General features: G+C 45.3%; 1 protein-coding gene across 1 annotated transcript; it reads left to right on the top strand.

Annotated features, from left to right (window-relative positions):
* Nucleotides 1–436: 436 nt before the first annotated feature.
* On the top strand, nucleotides 437–22,147 carry MBD2 (methyl-CpG binding domain protein 2). Its single transcript, XM_030470595.1, has 5 exons — nucleotides 437–612; nucleotides 10,894–10,984; nucleotides 11,706–11,883; nucleotides 19,535–19,675; nucleotides 21,674–22,147. The coding sequence occupies exons 2-4, from the start codon at nucleotides 10,960–10,962 to the stop codon at nucleotides 19,662–19,664; spliced, it is 333 nt and encodes a 110-aa protein (XP_030326455.1). The 5' UTR covers nucleotides 437–612; nucleotides 10,894–10,959; the 3' UTR covers nucleotides 19,665–19,675; nucleotides 21,674–22,147.
* The last annotated feature ends 1,969 nt before the right edge of the window (nucleotides 22,148–24,116 follow it).

Raw genomic sequence — 24,116 nt, 5'->3', positions numbered from 1 at the left:
GAGGGGGGTTCAGGCACTAATGTCTCCAAGGGCCTAAGGGTTAGATATCTGACAGGATATTACTGGTAAGGTTATATCCGATGCCTGGGAACCATCGCTTCACAAACTGGTAAAACCCAGCTTGTTGAAGTTGATACAGCTTTAGTTTCTTTCCAGAATAAATTACTGCACTTCATTAAGAATTGTTGGATGTAGGAATTGCTTAGGAAATTTGTGAGCAAAATTACTGGGGAAGTTGCTGTCCTCTAAGAATTGGAACTCTGTATTCCTGGGGCTTTGGAGATTTCGTTTTGACACCTGATCCTGAAGCTGTCCCTTTTAAAGTGACTTGAACAATGAGCAAAAGATGGACTTTCAAGCACTTTGATTCTTCTTCTTTCTTCCGCGCGTCAGTGGTAGAAGATGAAGCCAACACAAATTTGTGTACTTTTTACGTGCGATTTTTGCTGACTCACGTTTTTTCTTTTTTAACAGGGAAAACCAGACCTAAATACAACTTTACCAATCAGACAAACTGCATCCATTTTCAAACAGCCAGTCACCAAAGTTACCAATCATCCCAGCAACAAAGTACGGTCTGACCCACAGCGGGTGACGGAGCAGCCGCGGCAGGTGAGAATTCATCTGTTTCCATTCTTACTGCTCAGAAGCTTGAAACAAGCCGAGAAGGTGCTTGTTTTCGGCTGTGAAATTCAGATGAGAGTTCCCGTGTTGAAGGTTACTTACAGAAATGTGTGCAATTCAGAGATCATTTTTTTTTTCCAACAGAGAAATAACAGTCATTTCGTATGGAGAATAATATTCCTTAATCCAAATCTTCATTCATATTTCATTTCCACATTCCTTTGTAGTTTAGATATGTGCTGTACTCTCACAATTGAACATCAAACATAAAAAAAAATGTGCAACTTCTTAATAGAAGTTTCTGTAAAACACACAGTTCTCGAGGAGTAATATCTCTCTTTCATATAGAAAATCTTTGTGCAAAATCAATGAAAAATTGTATTTGAAATCCCTCTTTTTCACTCTGCTACTTCTGTAAATACAAACCACAGTAACATAAACTCATCTTGCACAAGTTCTCCTTTAGTTGCTTTTCTTTATACCCATGACAGATTGCCTGTTCACGCAGTGCCTGGTTGGTTTTGGTTTTTATGGGGAGGAGGGAGCTGAGAGGAAACAGGAATCTAGTTAGTGAACGAGTGACTGGCTAGATAATGTAGTGTGTATTGGGTTGAGGTATTGCTTAAAGTCTGACTTGTGTTTTTGGAGCCATAGCATCCAAATTTAAACATTCTGTTCTATCTCAGGAGTGCAGGAACGAGAGGAAAATGCAGAGGCACAATCAAAGTTTTGTACACTCATGTCACTAACTTTTAACAACATCTCCTCTGAAACTCAAGCTGTCCCTAGTACTGCACTTTCAAACATCTTGAATGCTGTTCTTGTAAGAAATAACATAAGGAATTTAGACTCTGCATCCTCTAAATTCAGGTGAGAAAGAAAAAGAAGAAATATCGAGCCGTATTGAATCATCTTGTTGAGATGACCTTTAGCAAGATTTGAAGGCCTCAGCTAACCTCACTGTTGGTCCCATGAAGTTCAGCAGGGGCCATGTAAGTCTATCATGTTCAGATCTAAAAGATGCATAACTGCATGTGTCTGTTGATTCTCTTCACATTCTTTGGGTTTTCCTTTTGAGCTACTGCGCTTGGTGTGTCAGGAATTTCCCTTTGGCCGTGTCTGCTGAGCCAGTAACAGGTACCAAAGCATATGGAAGTTATGGCATCTTTCTGTCAGGAGAAATGGATGTCTGGCAATTCATATCTTCACGGATTCCAAACCCTTTTGTGCTTGCCTATTTCTTCTCTGTGTTCTTTCTTCCAGAATCTTTTCTTCAAACATAGTGACTGAAATCTTTGGGAATGCATCACTTGTCTTTTGGGAATGACTATCCAGTCAAGATTTGCAGTCTAGGCTGTTCTCAAACCTGCCCAAGTTAAATTGTTGCCTCCTTGAGATAGGTTCTGACAGGTTAAGCTACAGCAAGATCTTCAAGAAGGCATCATCTGCTGATCACTGTCTCAGCATTCTTTTTCAACCAAAATCCCTTCTCCTTGCAACAGTGCACATTAGGAAGAGGATGCTTCCAGAATTCTTATTCTGGGTGCTAGCTCTGTTTGCATCGAATGTGGAATAGTTAATCTCATGTATCTAACAGCAAAGCAAATCTTGGAGTGTCTTACTCTTGCTTTTCTCCAAGCTAGACTGCTGCCTTGAGCTGTCGTCTGGTTTGTCACTGTTCTGAGTAGTGGTGATTGACATAGGTGGGAGGCTTGGGGAAAGGAGAGAATAGCTTGTTACAGTTGTATTTACATAAATTTGAGTGAGTTTTCAGTCAAATTTTAATTTAAAAATCTGAAACAAAGCAATTTAATGTAGATAGTATCAGAGAATCCTAAGCAAATTGACAGCTTTCACAAACAATTTCCTGTGATCTGGTTTCTTTACACACAGATTTCTGTCTCACAGGGATCAACATTTCAGTATTGGTACCCAGAAGCATGGAGGAACTCCAGTCGTTGGTCGTGTGTGCATCCTCCCTATATGCACACATAGATGCATGCACACACATCTTGTTTGAACATAGCATGCAGTTTATGCTGATGTTTTACTCGCTAGCTGGAGCGTAAATATTAATAGATATGATCTTTACTTGATTTTCATAAAGCAAAGATTCTTTTCCTGATGTGATCTGTGGAGATAAAGCAGGGAAGGCAGGGTGAGGGCTGAAGCTACTGGAAAACTTTATTCTTAATGAAGCCTGCACCATTTGGAGCGCTTGTCACTGAGATACAATTGTTGGGCAAATGCAGCCTTGCAAATGTGCTTGAATTCTCCTCCCCTCCATATAAAACCTATATTTTCCTTGCATAAATAGTCCCTGTATGTGTCGCTGTCGTCTTCTGTCATAGTAACAGAATCACGGAATCCCAGACAGGTTTGGGTTGGAAGGGAAATGGAACCTTATCCAGTTCCAGCCCCCTGCCACAGGCAGGGACACCTTCCACTAGAGCAGGATCTACCTCCTCAGGCGTGCAAACTTACCTGTACATAGACTGTAAACAGGCCAGCGCTGGACATCCAAGTGAACGCTGAAACACAGACTGCATTGCCTGTTTGTATATAAACCTTACTCAGCTATCACTTCCAGTGTCATTCCTCCCTCTTCCTTCAACCCTTGGCCCAAATCCCTTAAGTTATTCTCGCTTCTGTAGTTCAATCCATCTCTATAATCTTTATCTGCCTATAACTATTGTATCTCCCTTTACAAAAGACAGTCCAGCCAGACTTCTCTGAAAATTCTCTTTGGCCTGCCTCCTTATGTAGAGATCAAAATAAACAAGTACTGTAGTTCGTTTGGCAGTCAGTAGCTCTTTTCATGACCTGAGAGTGAGAAGACGTTCTTATTGGTGTTGGCAGGGAATATACTTGGCAGCAGCTCTTCTTTAAGCAGCAAACCTGTGGTAGTTCTTGGAAAGATAAACTAATTAGCAGCTTGCCTATGATCTTCATAGAGGTAAATCTGTCAGTTAGAGCCACAGATCCTTGTGGCAACTGCTGGTTCCGTATATTCAGTGTGCTCGCTGGTTGCACACAAGAACTGTCATGAGGTTGTCTGAGCCTTTTTCATGCAACAGCTCTGCGAGAAAGCATCTTAAAGCTTTCAAAACCATTCTCAAAGGTTTTAGGTGATTATCAGAGCAGAGAACTTTACACAAGAATAAATGGAAGCGTTCAGGAGAATCCTGGAAGTAGGTGTCAGAGCGTGAGCTCTGTGTGTACGTGTGCATGCTTTGATGGCTCTTCTGGTACTCACTAGAATTCTCTGCTATTAACTGTCAGTTTTCTTCCTCTGTGTGGCTTTTGTTAGAATTCCGGCACCAGTCACTCCACACAGATTTCTTTGCTTCCTGAATAGCAAATCTAATTGCAGTTTTCTTCAGAGTGCATTAACGTCTCCGTTTGAAGTAGCAGCTTGCTCAAAATATTTTGACTCTCCATAAGCTTGCTTAAGATACTGTGGCTAAGGGTTTTTTTCCCTCACAGAGTCCACTGGTAAACCAGGGTAAGAAAAGGAATCCTGGAAGATTTCTAGTGGGTCCTGAAAGGAAAAAAAAAACCCAAACCAAACCAAGCCAACAAGCCTCCTTGTTTAGTCTGCACAGTTAGGCTTGGTAGGTTGTGATAAGATATGATACATTCTTGAAGAATTCAAGGGCAGTGGTTTGGATTTCGAAAAGCCAGTTTAGCACTGCTGGAATTGAAACTGGAATTAATGATTAATCGAAAAATCATACAACTGTATCTGTCCTCTTAGGTGGTGGTGAGTTCTGTCTTAAAATCACATTTTCTTCCTCCTTTCTGTTTAGCAAAAAGGCCACTAGATGTAGCAGTGCTTCAGGGCACATTGACGCTGCACTTGTGCATCTGGATTTGAGCATTCCTCAAGGAGAAGAGTGAACGTGAAGCAGAGGAAGTCCTGTAATTACCTAAAACTATTATAGGCAGTAAATCTTTGATGTAATCACTTAAACTTGGGTGACTTGCCTGTCAAGTGTTCTCTGCCTAACTGATCGAATGGAATTGGGCTGCAAATCAATCTTCTTTCTTATGGGTCACTTCCCCTTGTACCTACGCTCGCTTGGTGCCTCCAAAAGGTTCAGGTCTGTGTCCTGTGTAGAGCATTTATCCTCTTCTTCTTGAGTGAGAGCTTTTTGGTTCATGCTGCTCCGTGCTGGCTGACCTTTTTCAGTACAGAACTCAGTCATTTACTGACCCAGTACAAAACTGGGCCATTTACTGAGCCCCAAACGTGTGGTGCCTGAGGTGTTGCTTTGAGAGAGCTTTGAGGGCTGGTCGCTCGTCAGTTCTGTTGTGTACTGTTGGTTGTGGTGGTAGGAGTATTTGAAACCGTGCTGATAAAACTGACGTCTGTGTAAGTGGTAATCTTACTGCTGCATTTGCAAAGCGTTGGCCTCAGTATCTTCCTGATACGTTTGACTAAAATCATTCCACTCAGGTGTGTACCAGAAGGCCATTCTTCTCTTCAAATCTCATTTTGAGACAATCTGGTAGTCAGTCAGTATTACGTGATATGATTCCTTTAGTTTGGTGGCAGACAACCACCTCTAAAAACCAGATTTAGGATAAATCTGAGGGTATTTGCTTTCCAAAAACACATTAGGGTACACCTGATGTATTTACTTATAACATCATCTGTCTGTAGGCCAGAAGTATTCTTTAAAAGAGACTTTCAAATCAATTTTGTATGTACTGTCATACATCTTTGCAGTGGATTGTATTCTAGAGGATTATTGAATGACATTATATATGAAAAATAACTCTGACCATAGTAATCTTTTGTCATAACATGGACACAGTCTAAAAAGCCTAATTTATGACAAAAATTGCAGGATGTCATTTTATATATGTCTTCTTGTGAACAGTTCTTAACGAGAAAGATGGATTTAGCTCTTAGCACTTAGTATTTTGTCAAGTAGGTGTGATTTTATGTCTTGTGGATCAACTTAAAGGACTGGAATCTGAAATTAGATGGGGTTGGTTATATTTACTAGAATTACCAAAGAGAGGAATGGGAAGGGACCCAGCGAGGTTGTGAAGTTATCAGCCCCTCTCCTAGCCAGCTACAGGAACGCCGGAGTTTCGATTGGCAGGTTTGGATGCAGCAGAGCTGAGCAACTCAGCAGCTGGATATAAGAAGAGAAAAGATGTTATCCAGTTTTCTGGAGAAATTCTCATTCCTTTTAAATCCTTCCACAGAGCCTTCATAAAGACCTCTATTTAGTCATATTTCTTGATTTATCTGCCTGCAGTGCCCATCACTTGAGCAGGTTCCCAAATGGTAACTGGCATTCTAACCTTTAAAACACATTTTAAAACACAGAGAGCTGCAGGCTGTCTGTGTCTGCGGCAGTGCAGATGTGCTGGCTCTGTTTCGTGTAGACGTGGCTAACTTTTAATCAGCTCACGTACCAGGCTGTAACACATCTGGAAAGAGATGTGTGTTCCGGAGGGGTGGGAAGATGCCGAGGCAGCTTCCTTGTTGTGGCCGTGCTGCTGAACTTGCTGTGTCCGTCACACGTATGAGGTAAATGGTGTTTTTTCCTGGCTAATGCTGCAAGTTTAAAGCAAATACCTGCAGCTGTCTAAATAGAATAAATCACCTCAGTAAAGAAACCTCCGAACTCACCAGCGCCAGAATCATTGTCCTTTCTTGTGTGTGTCCAGTACACCATATTCTGTTGATATCTGCAGTATTTTCAATACTCTGCAAGTAGTAAGTGGCAGATGAAATTTGAGGTTTTTAACTGGTTGATTTATGTATAAATCGGTCACCCTCCAAGAATGCTTGAATGTTAAGAACATGGGTGCTTTTCTTTTAAAAATAATAAAATTGGAATGGATTCCTTTTCAGCAAAAATTTCCTGTAAGCTTCCATTGCTTGAACAACTGCAAATAGACCTTTATTTATCCAAGGAAGAGGAGCAGCTCATAACATGTTTGTATTTGGTGGCTCTTGCGATAGAGAGGCCAATCTATTATTTCTTTGTTGTCCGAATGAGAAAGAATAGTTGCTTTGGAGATGGTGTTTTTGCAGAGATTACGGGTTAGATTATAGCCCAACATTAGTCACAAACAGCTTTTCCTGGACAAGAAACAATTATGGAGGAAGCAATATTTTATAGTTCCCCAAGCAGAGAGCCGCAGAAGCACAGCGGTGGCGCAGCTCTGCCAATGCAGGGTCAGAACAACGAGGAAGTGGGAATTCTGCTCCACCCTGGGGACCTTGGCACTGCGTTCCTATGCTGCCTGCTCTGACACAGGGAAAAACAGGGTTGCCCTTAGGATAGTAAGGTGAAGTGATAAGGGTTACGTTTCTTGCTCGGCAGGAAATCACTGTGTAAGAGGTCACTTTTGGTGTAATGCATATTGATTAATTTCCTAGGAAATGGGGCGCTTGGTGCTGGGTCTTTCTGAATCTAGAGCGTTCACACATCAGTAAATGAAGGACCTGGGTTTCAGGCTATTCCAGAGTGTGTTCCCTACCCACTACGTCAAGCAAAACTGAAGTAGAGGCACTGTTCACCCCCAGCAGGATGAGCGCCCATAACCGACTGACAGAGCCTCAGGATGGTTGCTCATTTTGCACTAACAATGAAGCAGCACATCATAACAATGACAAATCTTGAAATCCGGTTCTTCTCTCATTCCTTCCGATCCTGGTCCCATCAGGATTCTCATTACCGAGTTAAAGGTCTCATGTTTGATGACGCTTCTTTCCCGGAGGCATGGATCTTGCTTTTCTGGCTGTACTGGTGCGTTCTCAGCAGGGGAAGGAAGGTTGGACTGTTCCAGCCTGTCCTGTGCCGCAGGGATGGCAGTGCTCTCCAGGGCATTCCGGCTGAGACGGGCCTGGAGCCTGGATAGCTCGCTTGGTTTTACAAGGCACCCTCTAACTGAGATGATGTAAGGTCATTATGCAGAAGGTGGCTTCTGTTGCTGGCAGTCATGTGTTAAATTTGGGTGGCTCTATCGTGGCTTATGAAGTCCAGATGGCTTTGGGCAGGGGATGAATGCCAAGGGCGCAGCCTGCCTAGGCCGGGATCTATGGATGCTGGTGCCTAAGGCATCTGCGGATGCCTTTATGAATGGCTTCTAGTTTAGGTGCCTGTTTCTCTGTTTAGCAGAGCACAAAGCCTGAGAATCTGAGCTTTGCTTTCTCTTTTCCTACTCCCTGTCTCTACTAATACGAGAGAGTTGAGTGAAGTTAAATAATGTAAGCTATTTTTAGGGCTGTAACCTCAGAGGCAGATACTCTGCACATCGAGGCCTGCATATGACCTTTTGCAGGCATTTGGAGGCATTCTTCTGTTCCTGTGGAATGGTTGCAGCTTCATATGCAAGTGGAGTAAGAGAAAAGCTTTCCTGGATTTGTATTAGCAGCTTTCTCCCCCCTCTCTCTGTCCCTTCGTAGCTGTTCCTGGTGCAGCTCACAGGGAAACACTTGCCCAGGTCTGGTCCAGCTCGGAGTCTTTGGTAAGACCCAGGAAAAGAGGGATTCTGAGGGGACACATAAGAACCATAGAGGGACGGGGAACAAACTGCATAATAAAGCTCTGAGCGAAAAATTAGTAAGATTGACTTGTGGAGATCCAGGGAGGTGAAAGTTTAGAGCACAGTCATTGCAAGTAAGTATATATAATGGTGCTGGAAGCTTTGTGCTAGGAGTATGCTTCGCTTCAGCCTTGTTTCGCAGGAGTGTCTAAGTGTCAAGTGCTTTTATCTGCCTGACATTGACCTCAAAGTCATCTGGGGTGTTGATAGTTGTGTAGACTTCAAGCACAGATTGCTTTGGCACTGCGTGCTTGGAGAGGTGAGCGCCAGTGTGCGAAGCTCATCCCGGCCAATGTGACACTTCCCACATCTTCCAGGCTTTCAGGGTGTTGGTGTCCTTCTTCAAGCACATCTCTCTCCACACAGGTACCTTTGAGTAGGTAACCGAAGAATCAAAACCCAGTAACTGGTGATGTGTTTGCTCCTCTAGACCAATTAATTTTACCCATAATAAAGAGAGGCTGTTCTTGCATGTACCTGTAGCATATAAAAACACAGCTTGGATTTGGGGTTGGTGGGCCTTCTGTTGATCTGTGGCTGTTGATGAAATAGGGAAGGAAAAGGGGAACAAAGGGTGAGTTCTTTTAACGGTGCAAAACATGAATAATGCTTGTAGAGGCTTTATCAAGATGGGAAGCTAACCCAGTGATGAAATACTGAATTTATAGGATTCTGCTTTGACTTCCTTTATCTGAATCCTGACACTCCTTTTAGTTTGGCCGGTGAGTTACTGGTTTTGCCTTTGTAACAGAAGATTGCTTTAGCACTTCAGGCACTGCCACTTCACCCGTGGAGCTGTAAGGACTGCTACAAGGCACCCAGGGTGCTTTCCTGGGGTGGGCGCTTAGCAATACGGGTGAACAGCAGGAGCGAATGGCTGGAGGTACTAAATAGTTAACGTTTAACACGATAAGAGAAGTGCCTTGATACCGAACGAGCAATGCAGCTCAAACCAGGGTTGGAATGTTGAAAGCTAATACAGGTGAAGAGCGAGGAGTCTGTGTGCAGGAGCGTTGGAAGCGAAGTGGGAGGAGGCACAAAGCCTGGAGTTTTCAAAACGCCGTCAGGAGCGCGTGGTCCGTGGCCAGGTTGCTGCAGTCAGAGATGCAGAGCTTGCTTGGGTGGTCTGTGTGGGACCTCCCAGCCCCTTGGGTCTAAACTCCATTACAGATGCGTCCTGTTGGCCAGAGTGCTTGAATAAGCATAAATTGCTTGAATAAGTAAATACTTTCATATATAAGATTAGTATGTCCATAAAGTGACATAGTAATCTCTCAGGCAGCACAGGTACCATCCAACCTACTGATCATCAAAGCTGTACTGACATGTTGTGGAGAGTATTGCGTTCTTCTTAGCGTGTTTTATTTTCATCAGTGGTATACTCTAAATGCTAAGGCAGATGTTCTTGGTTGCTGTCCTCTTTGTCTTTGCTACCTCTGTAAGTGAAAAGATGTGTTAGGGTTTTTTTTCTGAATCAGGATCACTGATGTACTGTTATGATGTCCTATGACTGGCAATACAGGTCCCACAGGAGATGAAAGAGGATGCTCTGGTTATTTCACGTCAGTTTTAGCACAGGACGTGACGTCTGAAGGCTCTGTCTTAAACTGAGGATTTTGGGTATCCAGCTGCAGTAAATAATTTCCTGGGAATGAGAATAACTGCTTTTCTGCTTCTTTTTCTCAGATTCTGCAGGAATGAAGAGAAACAGATTTTTGTTTTCCTCCCCTATATCCTGCAGAAAAAAAAAAAACCCAAACTATTTCTGACTGCCCTTTCCACGGGAAGTTGCATAGCTACGTTCTTGCTTACGTCCTTATTGAGATTAAACCTACAATAAGGCCAGAGAGGGGCTTTGGACAAGGGCCTGTAGGGACAGGACAAGGGGAGTGGCTTTAACCTGCCAGAGGGGAGATTGAGATGAGCTCTGAGGCAGAAGCTCTTCCCTGTGAGGGTGCTGAGGCGCTGGCACAGACTTTTCCCAGAGAAGCTGTGGCTGCCCCATCCCTGGCAGTGTTCAAGGCCAGGTTGGACACAGGGGCTTGGAGCAACCTGCTCTAGTGGAAGGTGTCCCTGCCCGTGGCAGGGGCTTGGAACTGGGTGAGCTTTAAGCTCCCTCCAACCCAAACCCGTTCCATGAGTCTATGATTCTAAGATTATTTGTTAAATGTAGCTTCCTGTGGAATGGATGTCAACTATTCAGCTTTCATCAGTGTCTTGCTAAATAGAGAAGGCCAATTTTAAAGAAAATGTATTTTAAAGTTTATGTCTCTTTCTAAAAGTGGGAAGATTTGATTCCATTTCCAGATAAGTCAAGAGGTCTGTACAGCACCAGAGAGGGCCGGGTCACCGGGTCTGGGGTGTCAGAGCTGCAGATGGTATTAGTGTTGGTGCAGCAGCTCTGCTCCAGCATGCAGCGCTGCCTCCACTGTCCCAACAGACTCCACACAATTCCATACAAGCACATTCCCAGTGACTGAAACTCCACCAGCAGATAGGATATCGCCTTTCTGGTAGCTTATGTGACTGCTGGGTTGATTGTTTTGTAAACTCCTTGGCACCGTCTGTGCTCTATTGTTCTGATGCTGTTTTGATCATGAATTCTCTGTTTCCCTAGGCTGATTTAGGTTTTGCTTTTGTTTGGGGTTTTTAAATTATTATTTCTAACGAGCAATCTTGTTTTGTCTTTTTCAGCTTTTCTGGGAGAAGAGGCTACAAGGCCTCAGTGCTTCGGATGTCAGTGAGCAAATCATAAAGCCCATGGAGCTGCCTAAAGGTCTTCAAGGTATTGCGTTAGCTTACTGCGGTTGCTTCAGAGCCAGACTTGTTTGTGCTTTAAAAGTGCAGAGTTTTTGATCCTCTTAAGTTTTCACTTTGCAGTCAGATTAAGTAATCTTCAGATTATAAACGTTTGCTGACAAAGTACCTCAGTCTCTAAAGCTATGTTTATTTTGAATTCTTTTATGTAGTTAATATAAACCACACTTCAGAACTGCACTTTTGTTGGTGAAGGTTGATCCAAAACATGTTCAAGTCATAGTTCAAAATTAATAACTTTGTTCCACTGGTTGGGTGATTTTCTTGTGAATTTGAGTGTGGTAAAAATCTCCAGTGCTTATTTTCCAGAGCCAATTTAATACCTCGTAGTGTTGAAGCAAAGGCTCTGCTGGTGTGGGTTAAGCAGAAAAGGAGCTATTTCAATATGTGGCTGATGAGTTTACGATGTGATCATCCTGATTAAAAAATTGATGATATCGTTAGTGCAAGCAAAAAAGCCGGTTTTAGAAATGGGGTGCCTTTTGGAATGATAACTTAGGCATGAACGAGAACTGTGCTGCTACAAAGCCGCATTGAAGAACCTGCGTTTAAGTGTTCAGCTTATGCAGCCGTGTACCCAGTGGCAATTGTATCGTGAGTGTACTTAATCCTTCCAGCTGGGAAGAGCTCTGCCGCTGGAAGGTGCACGTGAAATGCAGATGTTAACTGGCCAGTTCTCTCTGTTTCAGGAGTTGGGCCAGGTAACAACGACGATACCCTGTTATCGGCTGTTGCTAGTGCTCTGCACACCAGTTCTGCGCCCATCACGGGGCAGGTCTCTGCAGCCGTGGAGAAGAACCCGGCCGTCTGGCTTAATACATCTCAACCCCTCTGCAAAGCTTTCATAGTCACAGATGATGACATTAGGTAAGTGTCGTAAAGTCTCCGGTAGCACGAAAGGCATGTTCAATTAAAGTAGGTTCCTTCTGGCTCAGTGCAGCCCTAGAGATAAGGGAAGAGGAGTATGAACATTTTTCATTGTACCTGTTCAGTAACTTGAAAAATTGAAAACCTGTCTTTTTTTTTTTCTTTCTGGTGAAAAGAGTAATATCAAATATTCACTAAAATACAAGTCAAAATCCACATTTTCTTTCTCAAGAGAATGTCTTAAGCATTCAGCCATAGTCACGATCAGTCTCTGCTTCCTTCCTTCCTGAAGTTGTCCTGATTTATTCAAGTTAATTTGTTGATCTCAGTTAAAAAGTAAGTAATTTCAACAAAGGAGAATAAGACTGTTCCCCTATAGCTGTAGCTTTGTGGCTAATACACTCAGTATTAGCCACAAAGTGGGAGATATAATACAGTGGGAGATTGGGATATGATATGAAGATCACAGTTAGATCTCTTCACATACGGGCAAAGATTTTGGTTTTTAGTAGCTGCACTGTTAATTTTCTTTCCAGAGAAAGACTCATCCTTTTTTGGGTACTAAAAGCAGGGGCTTCAGCACTGAATTTCAAGGTTGGGAGTGAGTGAAGAGAGAGATTTCTTGTTGCACTGACTCGTTGCCACAAGTGTGGCGAGACATGGGACACGATCCTGTCATCCAATTTTATTTTAGTGTTGCTTGGAATGAATGACCGCTTGGGATGAGCACTGCCTTCAGCATCACGTTTTTAGTTAAATTCTAGGTTGCACAGGGAATCTGAAGACCACACTTGGATCTTGCCACTTAGTGGAATTCACTCGGCACCGAAGTCTGCTGCTGTCATGTTCTTTTCTAAGCCCTAAATGGCTAGCTGAAGCTTCTGCAGAGCTAATGTTAGGGTATAAGAGATCTGATTCCCATTCCTTTCCTTGGGAATTTGCTTTGCTTTATTTTGCTAAACATCAACTTGAAATGGACTTGAAACTCTTCTTGCTTTGTTGCAGCAAGTGACAGGGCAGGATGAGAAACTTTCTTAGCGTGTTTGACATTTGTTACTTATTGGAAACAGAATTCCTCTTTTGTCGTACCAGTCAGTCACCCGTTTTTACAAAGCGGATTCTGAATTTGATGTCAGAGTTTTGGCAGCTCAGGAAGGACACAGGTTCTGAACAGGGACAGCTCTGCCTCTATGAATGTGTCGCCAGTTTGGTCTCTCTTCTGCTTCATGAACTCGTAGGCAGTTCACTACGAAAGGAGTAAATATTCTTAGAAGTTACCTTTTCATACCGTTGGTGTGGAGCGGGCTTTCGCTGTAAGACCATCCAGAAAACACATGGCACGAAGAAGTGGTACCAGAATACAGCATCTGTATCGTTGAGGAAAGCAGTGCAATTGCTTTCCGAGCTTCCGTAATGGAAAGGAGAAGTTTGCCATTGGGGATGTCTGGTCAGGTGCCAGCATGTATCCTTTGTACTACAAATTCTTCAGGGAGATCATCGCAGTTGCTTACATCTAATAAAATAGCTGTCAGCTTGACTCACGTTTAACTCAAAGTATTCCTGATCATGTAATGGTGGTAAATCTCTTTCATAATCAGAGCAAAGTGCAGAATTTCCTCTTTTGGTTCAGCACAATCACTGGGAAAACATTAAATCACCTCCTATAAATGCATGGTTAAGGAACAACTGCGCTTCCTTGTCACTAGGGACAAGTAGCTATTTTTTTTATCACTTGTGGGATACGCTTTCTGGATAGTCCTGGGCTGCTTAATGCCAGTCCTGTGGAAGGTACGTGTGTGAAATGAGCGTGGCGTGGCTCCCGGTGGTCCTTACACCCGAATCTTACCCTCCTGAGGCAGGCTTTTAGAGTTCCCCGTTAGCGCCCTTCTCCCTCTCTGTGTCTGTGAGGCCATTTATCTGGAGACTGCTGCTTTGCGGCTTCTGTCTGTAGCTTCTTTCCTGAACAGCATCTAGTTATGTTCTTCGCTCCTGCAGCGGTGAGGTGCCTCCGTCCCCATGAAAGGCAAAGACTGGCAGCCTTTGTGTGTCTGCTAGGTAAATGCCTTAACCAGTATATCTCTTCTGGGGGATGGTGTCTGCTGAAAATAACGAATAGGTGAATATTGCTTTGTCTCCATGAGCTTAGGTGGGTGAAGTTTCGCCATAGATTATAAAATCCATTTTGGACTCGCAGCTCTGTTCTGCTTCATAGTCCAGCCTGTCACTCCTGTCAAATATCTCTCTCTTTAGTGGGATTTTCTAAAGCTTATAGTTTTAAGGGGATTTCTTTTCCTAAAGCGTGTAAGTCGTTTCTGAAAATCCCACCTTTCAGTTATCAACAGCCCTTTCTCTCGCTCCGTCGAGGTTCTTTGCTGAGCACTTACCATCACCCAGTAGGTTTTGTCCCTGAGCTTTTGTGGTTATCTTGACAATTGCCCTTCTCAAATAGCCCTTTTCAAATAGGTGATGGGACTTCTGCTTTTTCTTACGGGTAGCCATAACCTGTTAAATTTACCAAAGCGTAACAATTAATGTAGTATGTCTGCTCTGCACAGTACTGGGTAAGAAAAAGTACCTGTTAATCTGTCCAAAAACTAGGCTGTATTTTCCATGAGACAGGAATGGAGACTCTTTCAGGTTTAATGCCCTCTTAAGTTTATTTGGCATGGGTTTAAGAATGTCTGACTCTTAAGCTGTATGAACCTTGATCCAAGCTAGTCATCTGTAGCCTGGTCCCTCACAATATTCCTCAATACCGTATACAAATCTCACTTTCAGTATGACAGACCAAAGCCACAGGAACTATAATGTGCGAGAGGAAGAAAATGAGAGGTCAAGGATGTGTCCACAGTCAGAGCTCTCCTCAGGAATGAGAAAATTGTAAGGTAAAGTGATGTACGTTGCAGAGAGGCAAAACCCCAAATGATCCTTATCAATCTTGGCTACGAGATAAACTTTCTGACCCCAGATCTAAAGATGAGTTTAATGCAGAGTGTGTCAGGAAAGCACAGGAACTGGAATTTCTGCGGTTTCCATTTGGAGTACACTGCTCGACTGCTGAGAGTGGAGGAGGAGATGGGAAAGGTCCATGGGAAGCAATGGGAGGGGTGTGTGTGTGTGTGGGGGGGAATTAGCAGATGCCCCTAAGTCCAAGTTTAATGTAATACAGCAGATGCAGTCAGCAGACGGGTAATTACTTCTCCTTCCAGCAGCGCACCTCAGAGCTGGTTAGTGGAAGACTTCTGGAGTACCTGGTGCTGTGGATGTTGCTGTAAGCAGTTACAGTGGTGATTCTTGGTTAGTCACCAAAAAATGCTCTATTTGAACGTGCTGGAAGAGCAAGGAGAAAGGGATAAAACCTCCCTCCCCACACACAGGGAGGTGGAACTGGTGTTCAGACAAGGACAAGTTCGTTCTGTGGTTTCTTCCCATCTAATCTGACACCCATCCTAAATTTAAAAACACCTTTTGTGTTTCCACTGCAGCTACTTCCTGTGGCTAGAGCTATACACAAAAATTTTTTATTTCAAAGACAGAGTAGATATTGCAGTGCTAGCACATAAGCAACTAAATCAAACGGAGCCTCAGCAGATTTAGCAATATAGAAGAATAGATGGAGAAATCAAAGGGGAGGCTGGCACAGTACCACAGTTTGATTGCACACAGTAAGTGTGGGATGACACGTCTTGAAAGCATGCACACATCACTTAGCTGTGTGGGCTGAGAAGAGTGCAAGTGGTGAGGACAAACAGAATCATGCCAAGCGCTAAGGAAATCAGCTGAATGCAGAGCTGCACACAGCCCTGTGGTATAAAGCAATTCTCCACTGGAAATAGGGTCAGAACTGGAATTAGGGGCTTGTGGCTTTCTGCGAGAGAGCTAACGTGTCTTCAGTTTCAGCTGCTGGCCCTGCTCACTTAATGGGCTGAAGTAGCTTTACCTAATACTGCTGTGGCAAAATAGCGTAACAAGTCAAGCGAACCGAATGGAACTGAGATGCTCAAAGTCCCGGAGTTCTGCTTTGTGTTAAAGATCAGTCGTAAAAGCCTAGAATCCCACGTTGGAAGGGGTCTCCAGGATCGTCTGGCCCAACCCTTTCCAGGCACAGCATGACCTAAACTAGATGTCCCAGCACCCTGTCCAGCCCGATCTTAACAGTGTCCAGCGCTGGGGAGTCCAGCACTTCCCTGGGGAGATCATTCCAGTGGCTGCTTCTTCCCATTGTGATAAATTTTCCTCTTGTGTCCGGTCAGAATCTCCCCAGGAGTAACTTGTGCCCATCACCCATCATCTTATCCATGGGATTTCTTGCAAAAAGGGGGTCTCTGTCTGCTTTGTAGTCACCCTTTACATACTGGAGTGTATGATAAGGTCTCCCGGAGCCGCCTTTGCTCCGTGCTGAACAGACGAGCTCTATCAGCCTTTCCTCGCACAGCTTCCCAGTCCTTGGATCATCTTTGTGGCTCTTCTGTGGACCCTCTCCAGCCCGTCCACGTGTGGTTTCGTAGAGCAAACACAGCATCCGAGGGGTGGCCTGGCAGGCACTGAGCGCTTCTCATCAGTAGTGTTTGCTTGCTGTTGATTCTTAAACCTGTGCTGCTGACAGGTCGTGTGCTGTGAAAGTCGCATTGCTTGTATAAAAAGGGTTATGTTTTCAGTACTTAAAAACTCTGTTTGCTGGAAGACCAGAGCCTGCAGGTCTGGGAGTGCTGGGAATTACTTTTTGGTTGTTGCTCCCTGGTAGATCAACCGCCTGGATGAACGTTTGGGAATGAGATAACTGGGCAAAGCTATGTCTTCGCGTGAGTTTGGGCAGCAAGACCTGGGAGTAGCCTCTGGAGAAGGCCCCGAACAGTGTAAATAGGGAACCTGGGCCCTTAGTAACAGAAGCTGGTCTGAGGTACAGAAGACTGGCTGTGACTTCTGTGTACTGTGAGGGTTAAGTGCTACAGACGTATGTCTGAGACGACAGGAAGGGTCTTGTTATGAATTAGGATGGTGATTCTGAAAGGACATGCTGAGATTGTGCTTCAGCATATGTTTTTCAAAACTTCGCTGACATAGTGAAGTACATTTGGAAGAAGATCTGAGATAAAGGAGCCTAATGAGGTGGTGAAGCTTGTGGTTGCTTTATGCCCAACTCCTGAAGTCGGTACGTAAGATACTCGCTGGCTTTTGTGTTAGATTCCACGTCTGGACAACAGGTTCACTGAAGAGTGAAGCAGGGAAGGACCTTGTGGCACCAAGAAGGAAAGGATGATGATTAACTTCTGTGTGCTTTCTGGCAAGTGCGTTCCCTGGTACACATTGATGTTACGAAGTGCTCAGAGCCTGTAATGGGCCTCGTTGCTCTCCCAGCTCAGCTCTTCGTGGCTTGATTCATGTTACTGGGCGGGCAAGGTTGTCTGAAAGCCCTGTGACTTTTCTGACGGAGAGGATTGATGGTTTCCCATGTCTTCACTGGATACGTGATGCTTCAGGCCTTTGCCAGGAGATACGCTTAAAATGCCCAATGAGCAGAACCGTGTTCAAGGAATACTTCCATTTCGGTTTTCATCCAGTCTTTGAAGATTAGGGAAGTGTCCTTGCTGTGGTTTAGTTCATTGGAATTTTCCTTGCAATCCAAAGGTATTATAAAGATGCTCCAGGATCTTTCTTCTCTCTGATTTGGTCATTCAGGCCCTTTTTAAACAATGCTGCCATTAAGTCTTCATGTTTATCATCATAGCTTTAATTAGCGCTGAGTAAGGGACCACCAGGAATCTAGTGAAGGGATCTGCTGGAGTAAATGGCTGTTGACTGTAGTCTGAAACCTGTTGCGATGCAGTTTGTAAGCTGTGGATTGTGGAAAGATTCTACTGTCTCAAAGTCAAAATTCTAAAGCCAAAAAGGGGAAAAATAAAATATACTTCAACTATTATTTTCCGTAATCTTTGGCCAGTTCACAGTGTATTCCAACAGTGAGATGGCGACAGCTTTTTATTACTGTTTTTTGCATTATATTCCAGTTTATGTGAGTTCTCGGGATCATTTTCATTCCATTAACAAACACTGAGTTTGCTGCTCTAACGTTTATTTCTCCTTTGTCACAGGTTCTGCAAAAGATCAGGCATCCTTGGTTTTGTTCAGTTCTGTGCCGCGGGGTTTGAAAGAGCGCTCTGTAGGCATTGAAAGTTAACAGCTCTGGGACAGTAAGCAGGAAGCTGTGCACTGAAGGTAGAAAACAAGGGTAGAAAACAGCTGGAAGATAGAAAACAAGCTCTGTGCTGACCTGCTAGCTTGTTATTTCTCTTTTCTCCCCTCCTTTTGGTATCTCAGTAAGCAGACAGCCTCCTCTGAAGTACTTAGGGAGCGCTGGTGGGAGTCACAGCCGTAGAACTGAATAGCTTAGAGGAGGCTTAGAAGCCTCCTCAGAGGCTTCTGGCTTCTGTGGAGCACGTCGGGTATCGCTCCAGCTCTTCCAAGAACTGGTGGTGTTTGTACCTGTGCTGCCATCCTCAACAGCCAGAGGGAGTTTGTGTGCTAGGGAATGTTTTCCTGTGCCTGCTGCTGATGAGTTCTGGCCGTTTTTAAGCATGTGTTTTGTGTAAGGATTTTCTGTTCTGCAAAACATAGCTCCACAGAACAAATGGGTTGTCGTGTGAAAAACACCCCTGGGTCTGAGGCAAAGTTTGTGTTCTCTTGGCAGAACCTCGAAAGAGGACTTTTTGTTTTCGGGTAACATTTGAAAGCTAAATACTACCTTCCAAACCAAACATTGAACAAAAATGTCTGAAATTTATATTGAAACCAAGGTAATATTTTTGGATTAACTTTCCCCGGGGAAACAAACCTTTGTTTCAGCAGAAGTTGCTGCCACCTCAAGTGCATCGCTGACTGGTCGGTGAGACTAAACAGATATGTAAGAGTAATTAAATACACAAATGGAAGCGGTGAAGCTCCTCGAGGTTCTTGCCCTGCACGTGCACTGTGTAGGACTTGGAGTTGGTTCTTTGAGCACTTAGAAACCTACTCAGTGCCCCACCATCCCGTAGAGGTGCTCCTGGCATACACACCCTCACGCTGTGGAAGAGGGAGATTGAGATCTCCTTTACCATGCTCATGATGGGAATCTCCCGCTGTGTTTTCCAGTGAACTACCCTAAAAAGTGTCTGCCAGAAAAGGAAATTTAGAGAAAAAAGCCAATCTGGCAAGGGTGGTCTGGTGGGATACTGCTCCGTTAACTTTGTTTGGTCTTTTCAAGTGTCACATTCAATCCTTCTGTCGCTGTGTGAGGGAAGGGGAACCACACACGCTAAACCAGAGAGGTTTCTGGCCCAGAGTGCTCTCAGTTGTAGTGTCAAGCACCACCTGCGTGCCTGCGTATGAGCTGAGGTAACAGAACTAGTTAGTAAAGGCTTAGAAGGGTGGTTGATGCCCCAAGCATTTGGTCAGTGCCTCTGATAATATGCTTTAACTTTCGGTGAGCCCTGGAGGGGTCAGGCGGTTGGGCTGGGTAATCATTGTAGATCCCTTCCAACTGGAACTGTAGTTAAAACAGGAGTTGAGAAACCAGTCCTGAGTCGTTGTTTATGGAAGTATTATGCTCCCAGCCTGCTGGTATACCTGGAGGACTGATGTTCCTGCCCCTTCTTCCTTTCTCTCCCTTCAGGAAACAAGAAGAGCGGGTGCAACAAGTGCGTAAAAAACTGGAGGAAGCGCTGATGGCAGACATTCTGTCACGAGCGGCTGACACAACGAAAGATATAGACATAGAAATGGATAACGGAGATGAAGCATAAGAAGAAATCAGGTGAGTCTGGCCTGGTGGACAGCAGTACAGCACGCACGAGCAGTCCTGCTTTCTCCCCACACCTCTCTTAAGCCGATACACTCTGTATCAGCACAACTCCAGGGTGATTTTGCAGATATGGATGTGAACATCCTCACACTTAATGCGATGGAAATCACCGGGGAGGACAAAATAGTGGTTTTCATCCTTTACAGCAAAGACCCATGGTCTAGAAAACGTTGCAAATGTATTTTCTGGCACTTAATACTTGATGTGAAACTGGGGTAAAGCAATCAAAGTAACTGGCCTTTTTCTGTTCTTCGAAATCAATATAGTAGAATGGCACACTGCTGAAACTTTTCTGTTTATATGAGTAATACCTCTACAGATTAATATTCTGAGGCATCTTCTTGTGCCCTGTACATGTTTACAGTACTGATCTGAGGATTTGCCTAACACCTTCTTAAAAACAGCCTTTTGTTTTTTCAAATCATCTGCGGAAGAGTGGTAATTCATTCTCTTGTTTCTGTTGAGCGCACACCTTTGAGATCTGACCTTTTCATAAGGAGCTAGGTGAAGTTTTAACAACGAGGAATTCTGTCTGGAGACGCCTGTGTAATTTTAGAGGAATTCATCTCATTTTCTTTTGTTCTGGAGTTACTACCCGCAAGGGGAAGGGATGTATGTATTTCCTATTTGACAGATACAGAGAAATTAACTTTTACACAACTACGAACACTTTCTTCTGGTAACTTGTAGGCGTAGGATGGAAGGTTCCGGGCTGTGACCTGCTTTAACAAGGTTGCTGAGCATTCAAACTGGTATTTGACCCGTGGCACAGAGGGGTAGTTCCGTGGCATTTTGGCTCCCCACTATAAGAAGGATGTAATCCTGGTGCACCCCGCAGCCTGATGTTATTCCTGCACCCGGTGTCAGGGCTGCGCACGGGTCACCGCTTCAGGTACAAGGGTGCGTTGCTTGAGTAAATTCTTATAATTAGAAAGAAAATGTATTTATAATGGACCCACCAGCGCCTGAATACTCGTGTTTCTGGCGCGCAGGCGCTTTTATTGCTCACAGTGTCAGTCCAGCATAAAGGGAAACTTGATCGTTATGTTGTGGGCAAGAGCTGATTGCCAATGTTGTTCACCAGCCATTTAACAGGCCAAAAGTCTTTGATGTTTTCCAGGCTACTGGAATCTTCTAGTAAGTTCAGTATTTCTTACTATTAAACTCTTAATTCCTGAGTGTTTCTCCTGTAAAACTCTAATTGTGGATAACTTCAAAGGAAGTCAGGTGAGAATGTTGTTTCAAGACGTGAAATTTCAAACCTTTGCCATTTTAGAATCAAATTATCATTTCAAATTTTTTAATTTAGCATAAAATAATTATTTTCTAATGGAGTCATCAATCTATTTGTAGAAGGGGTTATTTCTGCGCTGGCACCGTGGTTCTCTGCAGGAACTGGAGTTTTGTCAGCTAATGAGCTCATTACCTATTTCCATGGACGTACCCAGTGTACATGTAGACGTGCGTGTGTAGGCTGTGTTCTGTAAAACTGCTTTTTCTTTTTCGCCCCAGTGGCTTCAATTATCAACTTGAACAAGATTTTTGAGTGAGTAGATTGGTGCAAAACAACCTGAAAGATGCAAGGTTTCATTTTCCATCGTACAGGCCGAGGTTCCGGTGTGATGTTTCCCTGTTAAACGTCTCCCGTGCACATTGTGCTGTACTTAAACCCGCAGGATTCAGAAGGGGGTTTAAGGCCACAGGGAGGGCTGGGTGATGTGGGCTGAAAGAGCCGGGGTGGTGAACGCGTGTTAAATGGGTTGACTTAATGGAAAGGTCGCTGCGGGCTCAGCGGTGAGCAGGTACTCAGGTTGTATTAATTGTTTGTTGCCCACTTACGGTTTATGGCGTGCTGAAACACAGCTACAACTGCTCCAGCAAAGTCACTGTGATTGGTGCCGTAACCAGCCTTTACTGTTCCACCAGGGGTTATTTCTGTCTCTTCTACAGGTACTTTGAACTGACTTATCCCAGGAGGAACTTCCTAGAAGACAGAGGCACTTTCTCCTTCGGTCTTTCGTTATCAGAAGAAATGGACCCATGCACATTTATATAGCTTTCTAATAGCATTAAAACCAATGCCTTTTCTAGACTCCTATTTTTGATGTATATATCTTATTTGAAAAGCAACTTTATTTTGTGTCCTATGACTTAAAGTCCTTTTTTAAGTATTGAACGTTACCCTTTATCTAAAGCTGAGCTTTTGATGCCAGGTTGCAAACCTACTGGAATTATATTGCCTGTACTAAATATTTGTTTTTCCTGTGGTTTTTGGTAAGAATGGATCAGAAGAACCGAATGAGTTCCCAATTAAAAGATTATTGTGACTCTGTATATAAACAGATTTTTATACCTATGGGTGAAAGCACCTGTACATTCTTCCGTCATCACTGTAAAGATAAATAAATGACTATATTCCAAGCACTTGGAAACGCGTTGGTGTCGTGGATGGAGCGGATGTCGCTGCTGCCGTTCCGGTGCTCCCGGGAGCCGCGGTGTGATCCCACCCGAGGTGAGGCACCATCGCACGTCTCCTCTGGAAGGAGACCCCCTGCGGGGGCCAGTGCCAAGGCCGGGCGAGGCGGTGACGGGCCTGGTGCTGCGGAGAGTCTCGAGGGAGGGCTGGGGCTCGCACCGTCCGTCGGAGGCCTCGGAGGTGGTGGAAGAGCTGAGCAGGTTCCTCAGCTTCCCAGGGGCTTTGAGCTGTGGGGCAGGTCAGAGTGGCTCCAGGCTTGCAGGGGATGGAGCAACGCCATGAGCAGTAACTCACAGTCCTGCGCTGGAGGAGCTTTGCCATCGCCTCCGGGGTCTTTTCTCTCTGCAGAAAGAGGGAAAAGCAGAGGTGCAGGTGGAGTTGTGCGGGGTACCCTGGGACTGGTGCGCTGGGGATCCAGACACGTCGTCCTTGCGCTGAAGCAACCTCCGTCAGGTTATAATTGCACAGAACGAAGCGGAAAAGTGGATGTGGATGGGGCAGCCCCGAGGAGAAGGATGTGGGGTGTTGGGTGAGGAGAAGCTCCCCACGGAGACCTGGAGACCTACAGGAAAAGGGGATGTGGCATCACTTGTCTGTGGCTGCGTAGGGACGGTGCCTGCGTTTGCCGACCGGAGGTGGGTGCGCTGCCTGGAGAGGATGCCCGGGCACCCGCAGCGTGTCCCTCGGGTTCCCGGCGGGAATCGCGCCGGTTCCCAGCCTGTGTCAGCGCCGGTGCCGGGCGAACATGGGCGCTTCTCCCGCTGCACCCCGCGGGGCAGCCCCTGCCCCGCACCCGCGCCCGCACCCGCGGGGCGCAGTCGGGGCCGGAGCCTCCAGAGGGCGGTGCAGCCCCGCGGATGCGCCGGGGCCGTCGGTGCCGTGAGCGGGGCAGGGCTCAGCGCGGCCTGCAGCGGCCCCGGCGGGAACGGAGCGGGATGGAGCAGCCTGGGGAGACGGACTTGGGGTGATGGGGGGGGAGAAGCGCCCCATGGCCCGGCCAGGTCTCCGCTGCTATGGGAGAGCTGGGCCCTGGAGAAGAGAAGGCTCCTGAAGGGGAGACCTTAGAGCAGCTCCAGTGCCTAAAGGGACTTCAGGAAACCTGGAGAGGGGCTTTGGACAAGGGATGGAGGGACAGGCCAAGGGGAATGGCTTTAACCTGCCAGAGGGGAGATTGAGATGAGCTCTGAGGCAGAAGCTCTTCCCTGTGAGGGTGCTGAGGCGCTGGCACAGACTTTTCCCAGAGAAGCTGTGGCTGCCCCATCCCTGGCAGTGTTCAAGGCCAGGTTGGACACAGGGGCTTGGAGCAACCTGCTCTAGTGGAAGGTGTCCCTGCCCGTGGCAGGGGGTTGGAGCTGGAGGAGCTTTAAGGTCCCTTCCAACCCAAACCAGTTTGGAGTTCCGTGATTCTAAGGTCATTTTGCAGGTTCAGATGCCCCTGAGAAGGCAGGGCTACTGGGAAGAGTTTAAAAGTGAACTTGTCACTCCCAGCTTAGCCAGAAACGCTCTGTACCTGCTTACAGCGGCCTGAGGACCAAGGGATTGTTTCCGTGGTAAATATTAGTGGAAACAAGCCTTTTGGAACGCGAGCACACCTCGTGTGTCACAGCTCTCGGCTCTGGCGAGTCTGAAGCCCGGGGAGGCAATGCCTGCACCAGTGTTTGGTGGTTGGTCTCATGGAGCTCTCACTCGTGTTTGTACCTGTGAGGCCGGGAAGTTCCCACTGACCCCATCACTGGTTCCTGCTCCAGCTCCAGGTGGAGGAGCCCCGTGGCTTTCTCCTTAGGAACTGTTCAGTGCAACGGGGAGGCCACCTCTTACGTGGTTTTCATGCTTTTACCTGTTTATGTCTGCTCCTGCAGCTGGATTTGAGGTTGGAAAGTACCAAGCAAGGGGATTGCATCGGCGTGAGGCTGAACA

The sequence above is a fragment of the Strigops habroptila genome, chromosome Z (assembly GCF_004027225.2).
Source record: "Strigops habroptila isolate Jane chromosome Z, bStrHab1.2.pri, whole genome shotgun sequence".
NCBI classification, from domain to species: Eukaryota; Metazoa; Chordata; class Aves; order Psittaciformes; family Psittacidae; genus Strigops; species Strigops habroptila.
The sequence above is the reverse complement of the archived record's forward strand: the minus strand, read 5'-3'. Positions and strand labels throughout refer to the sequence as shown.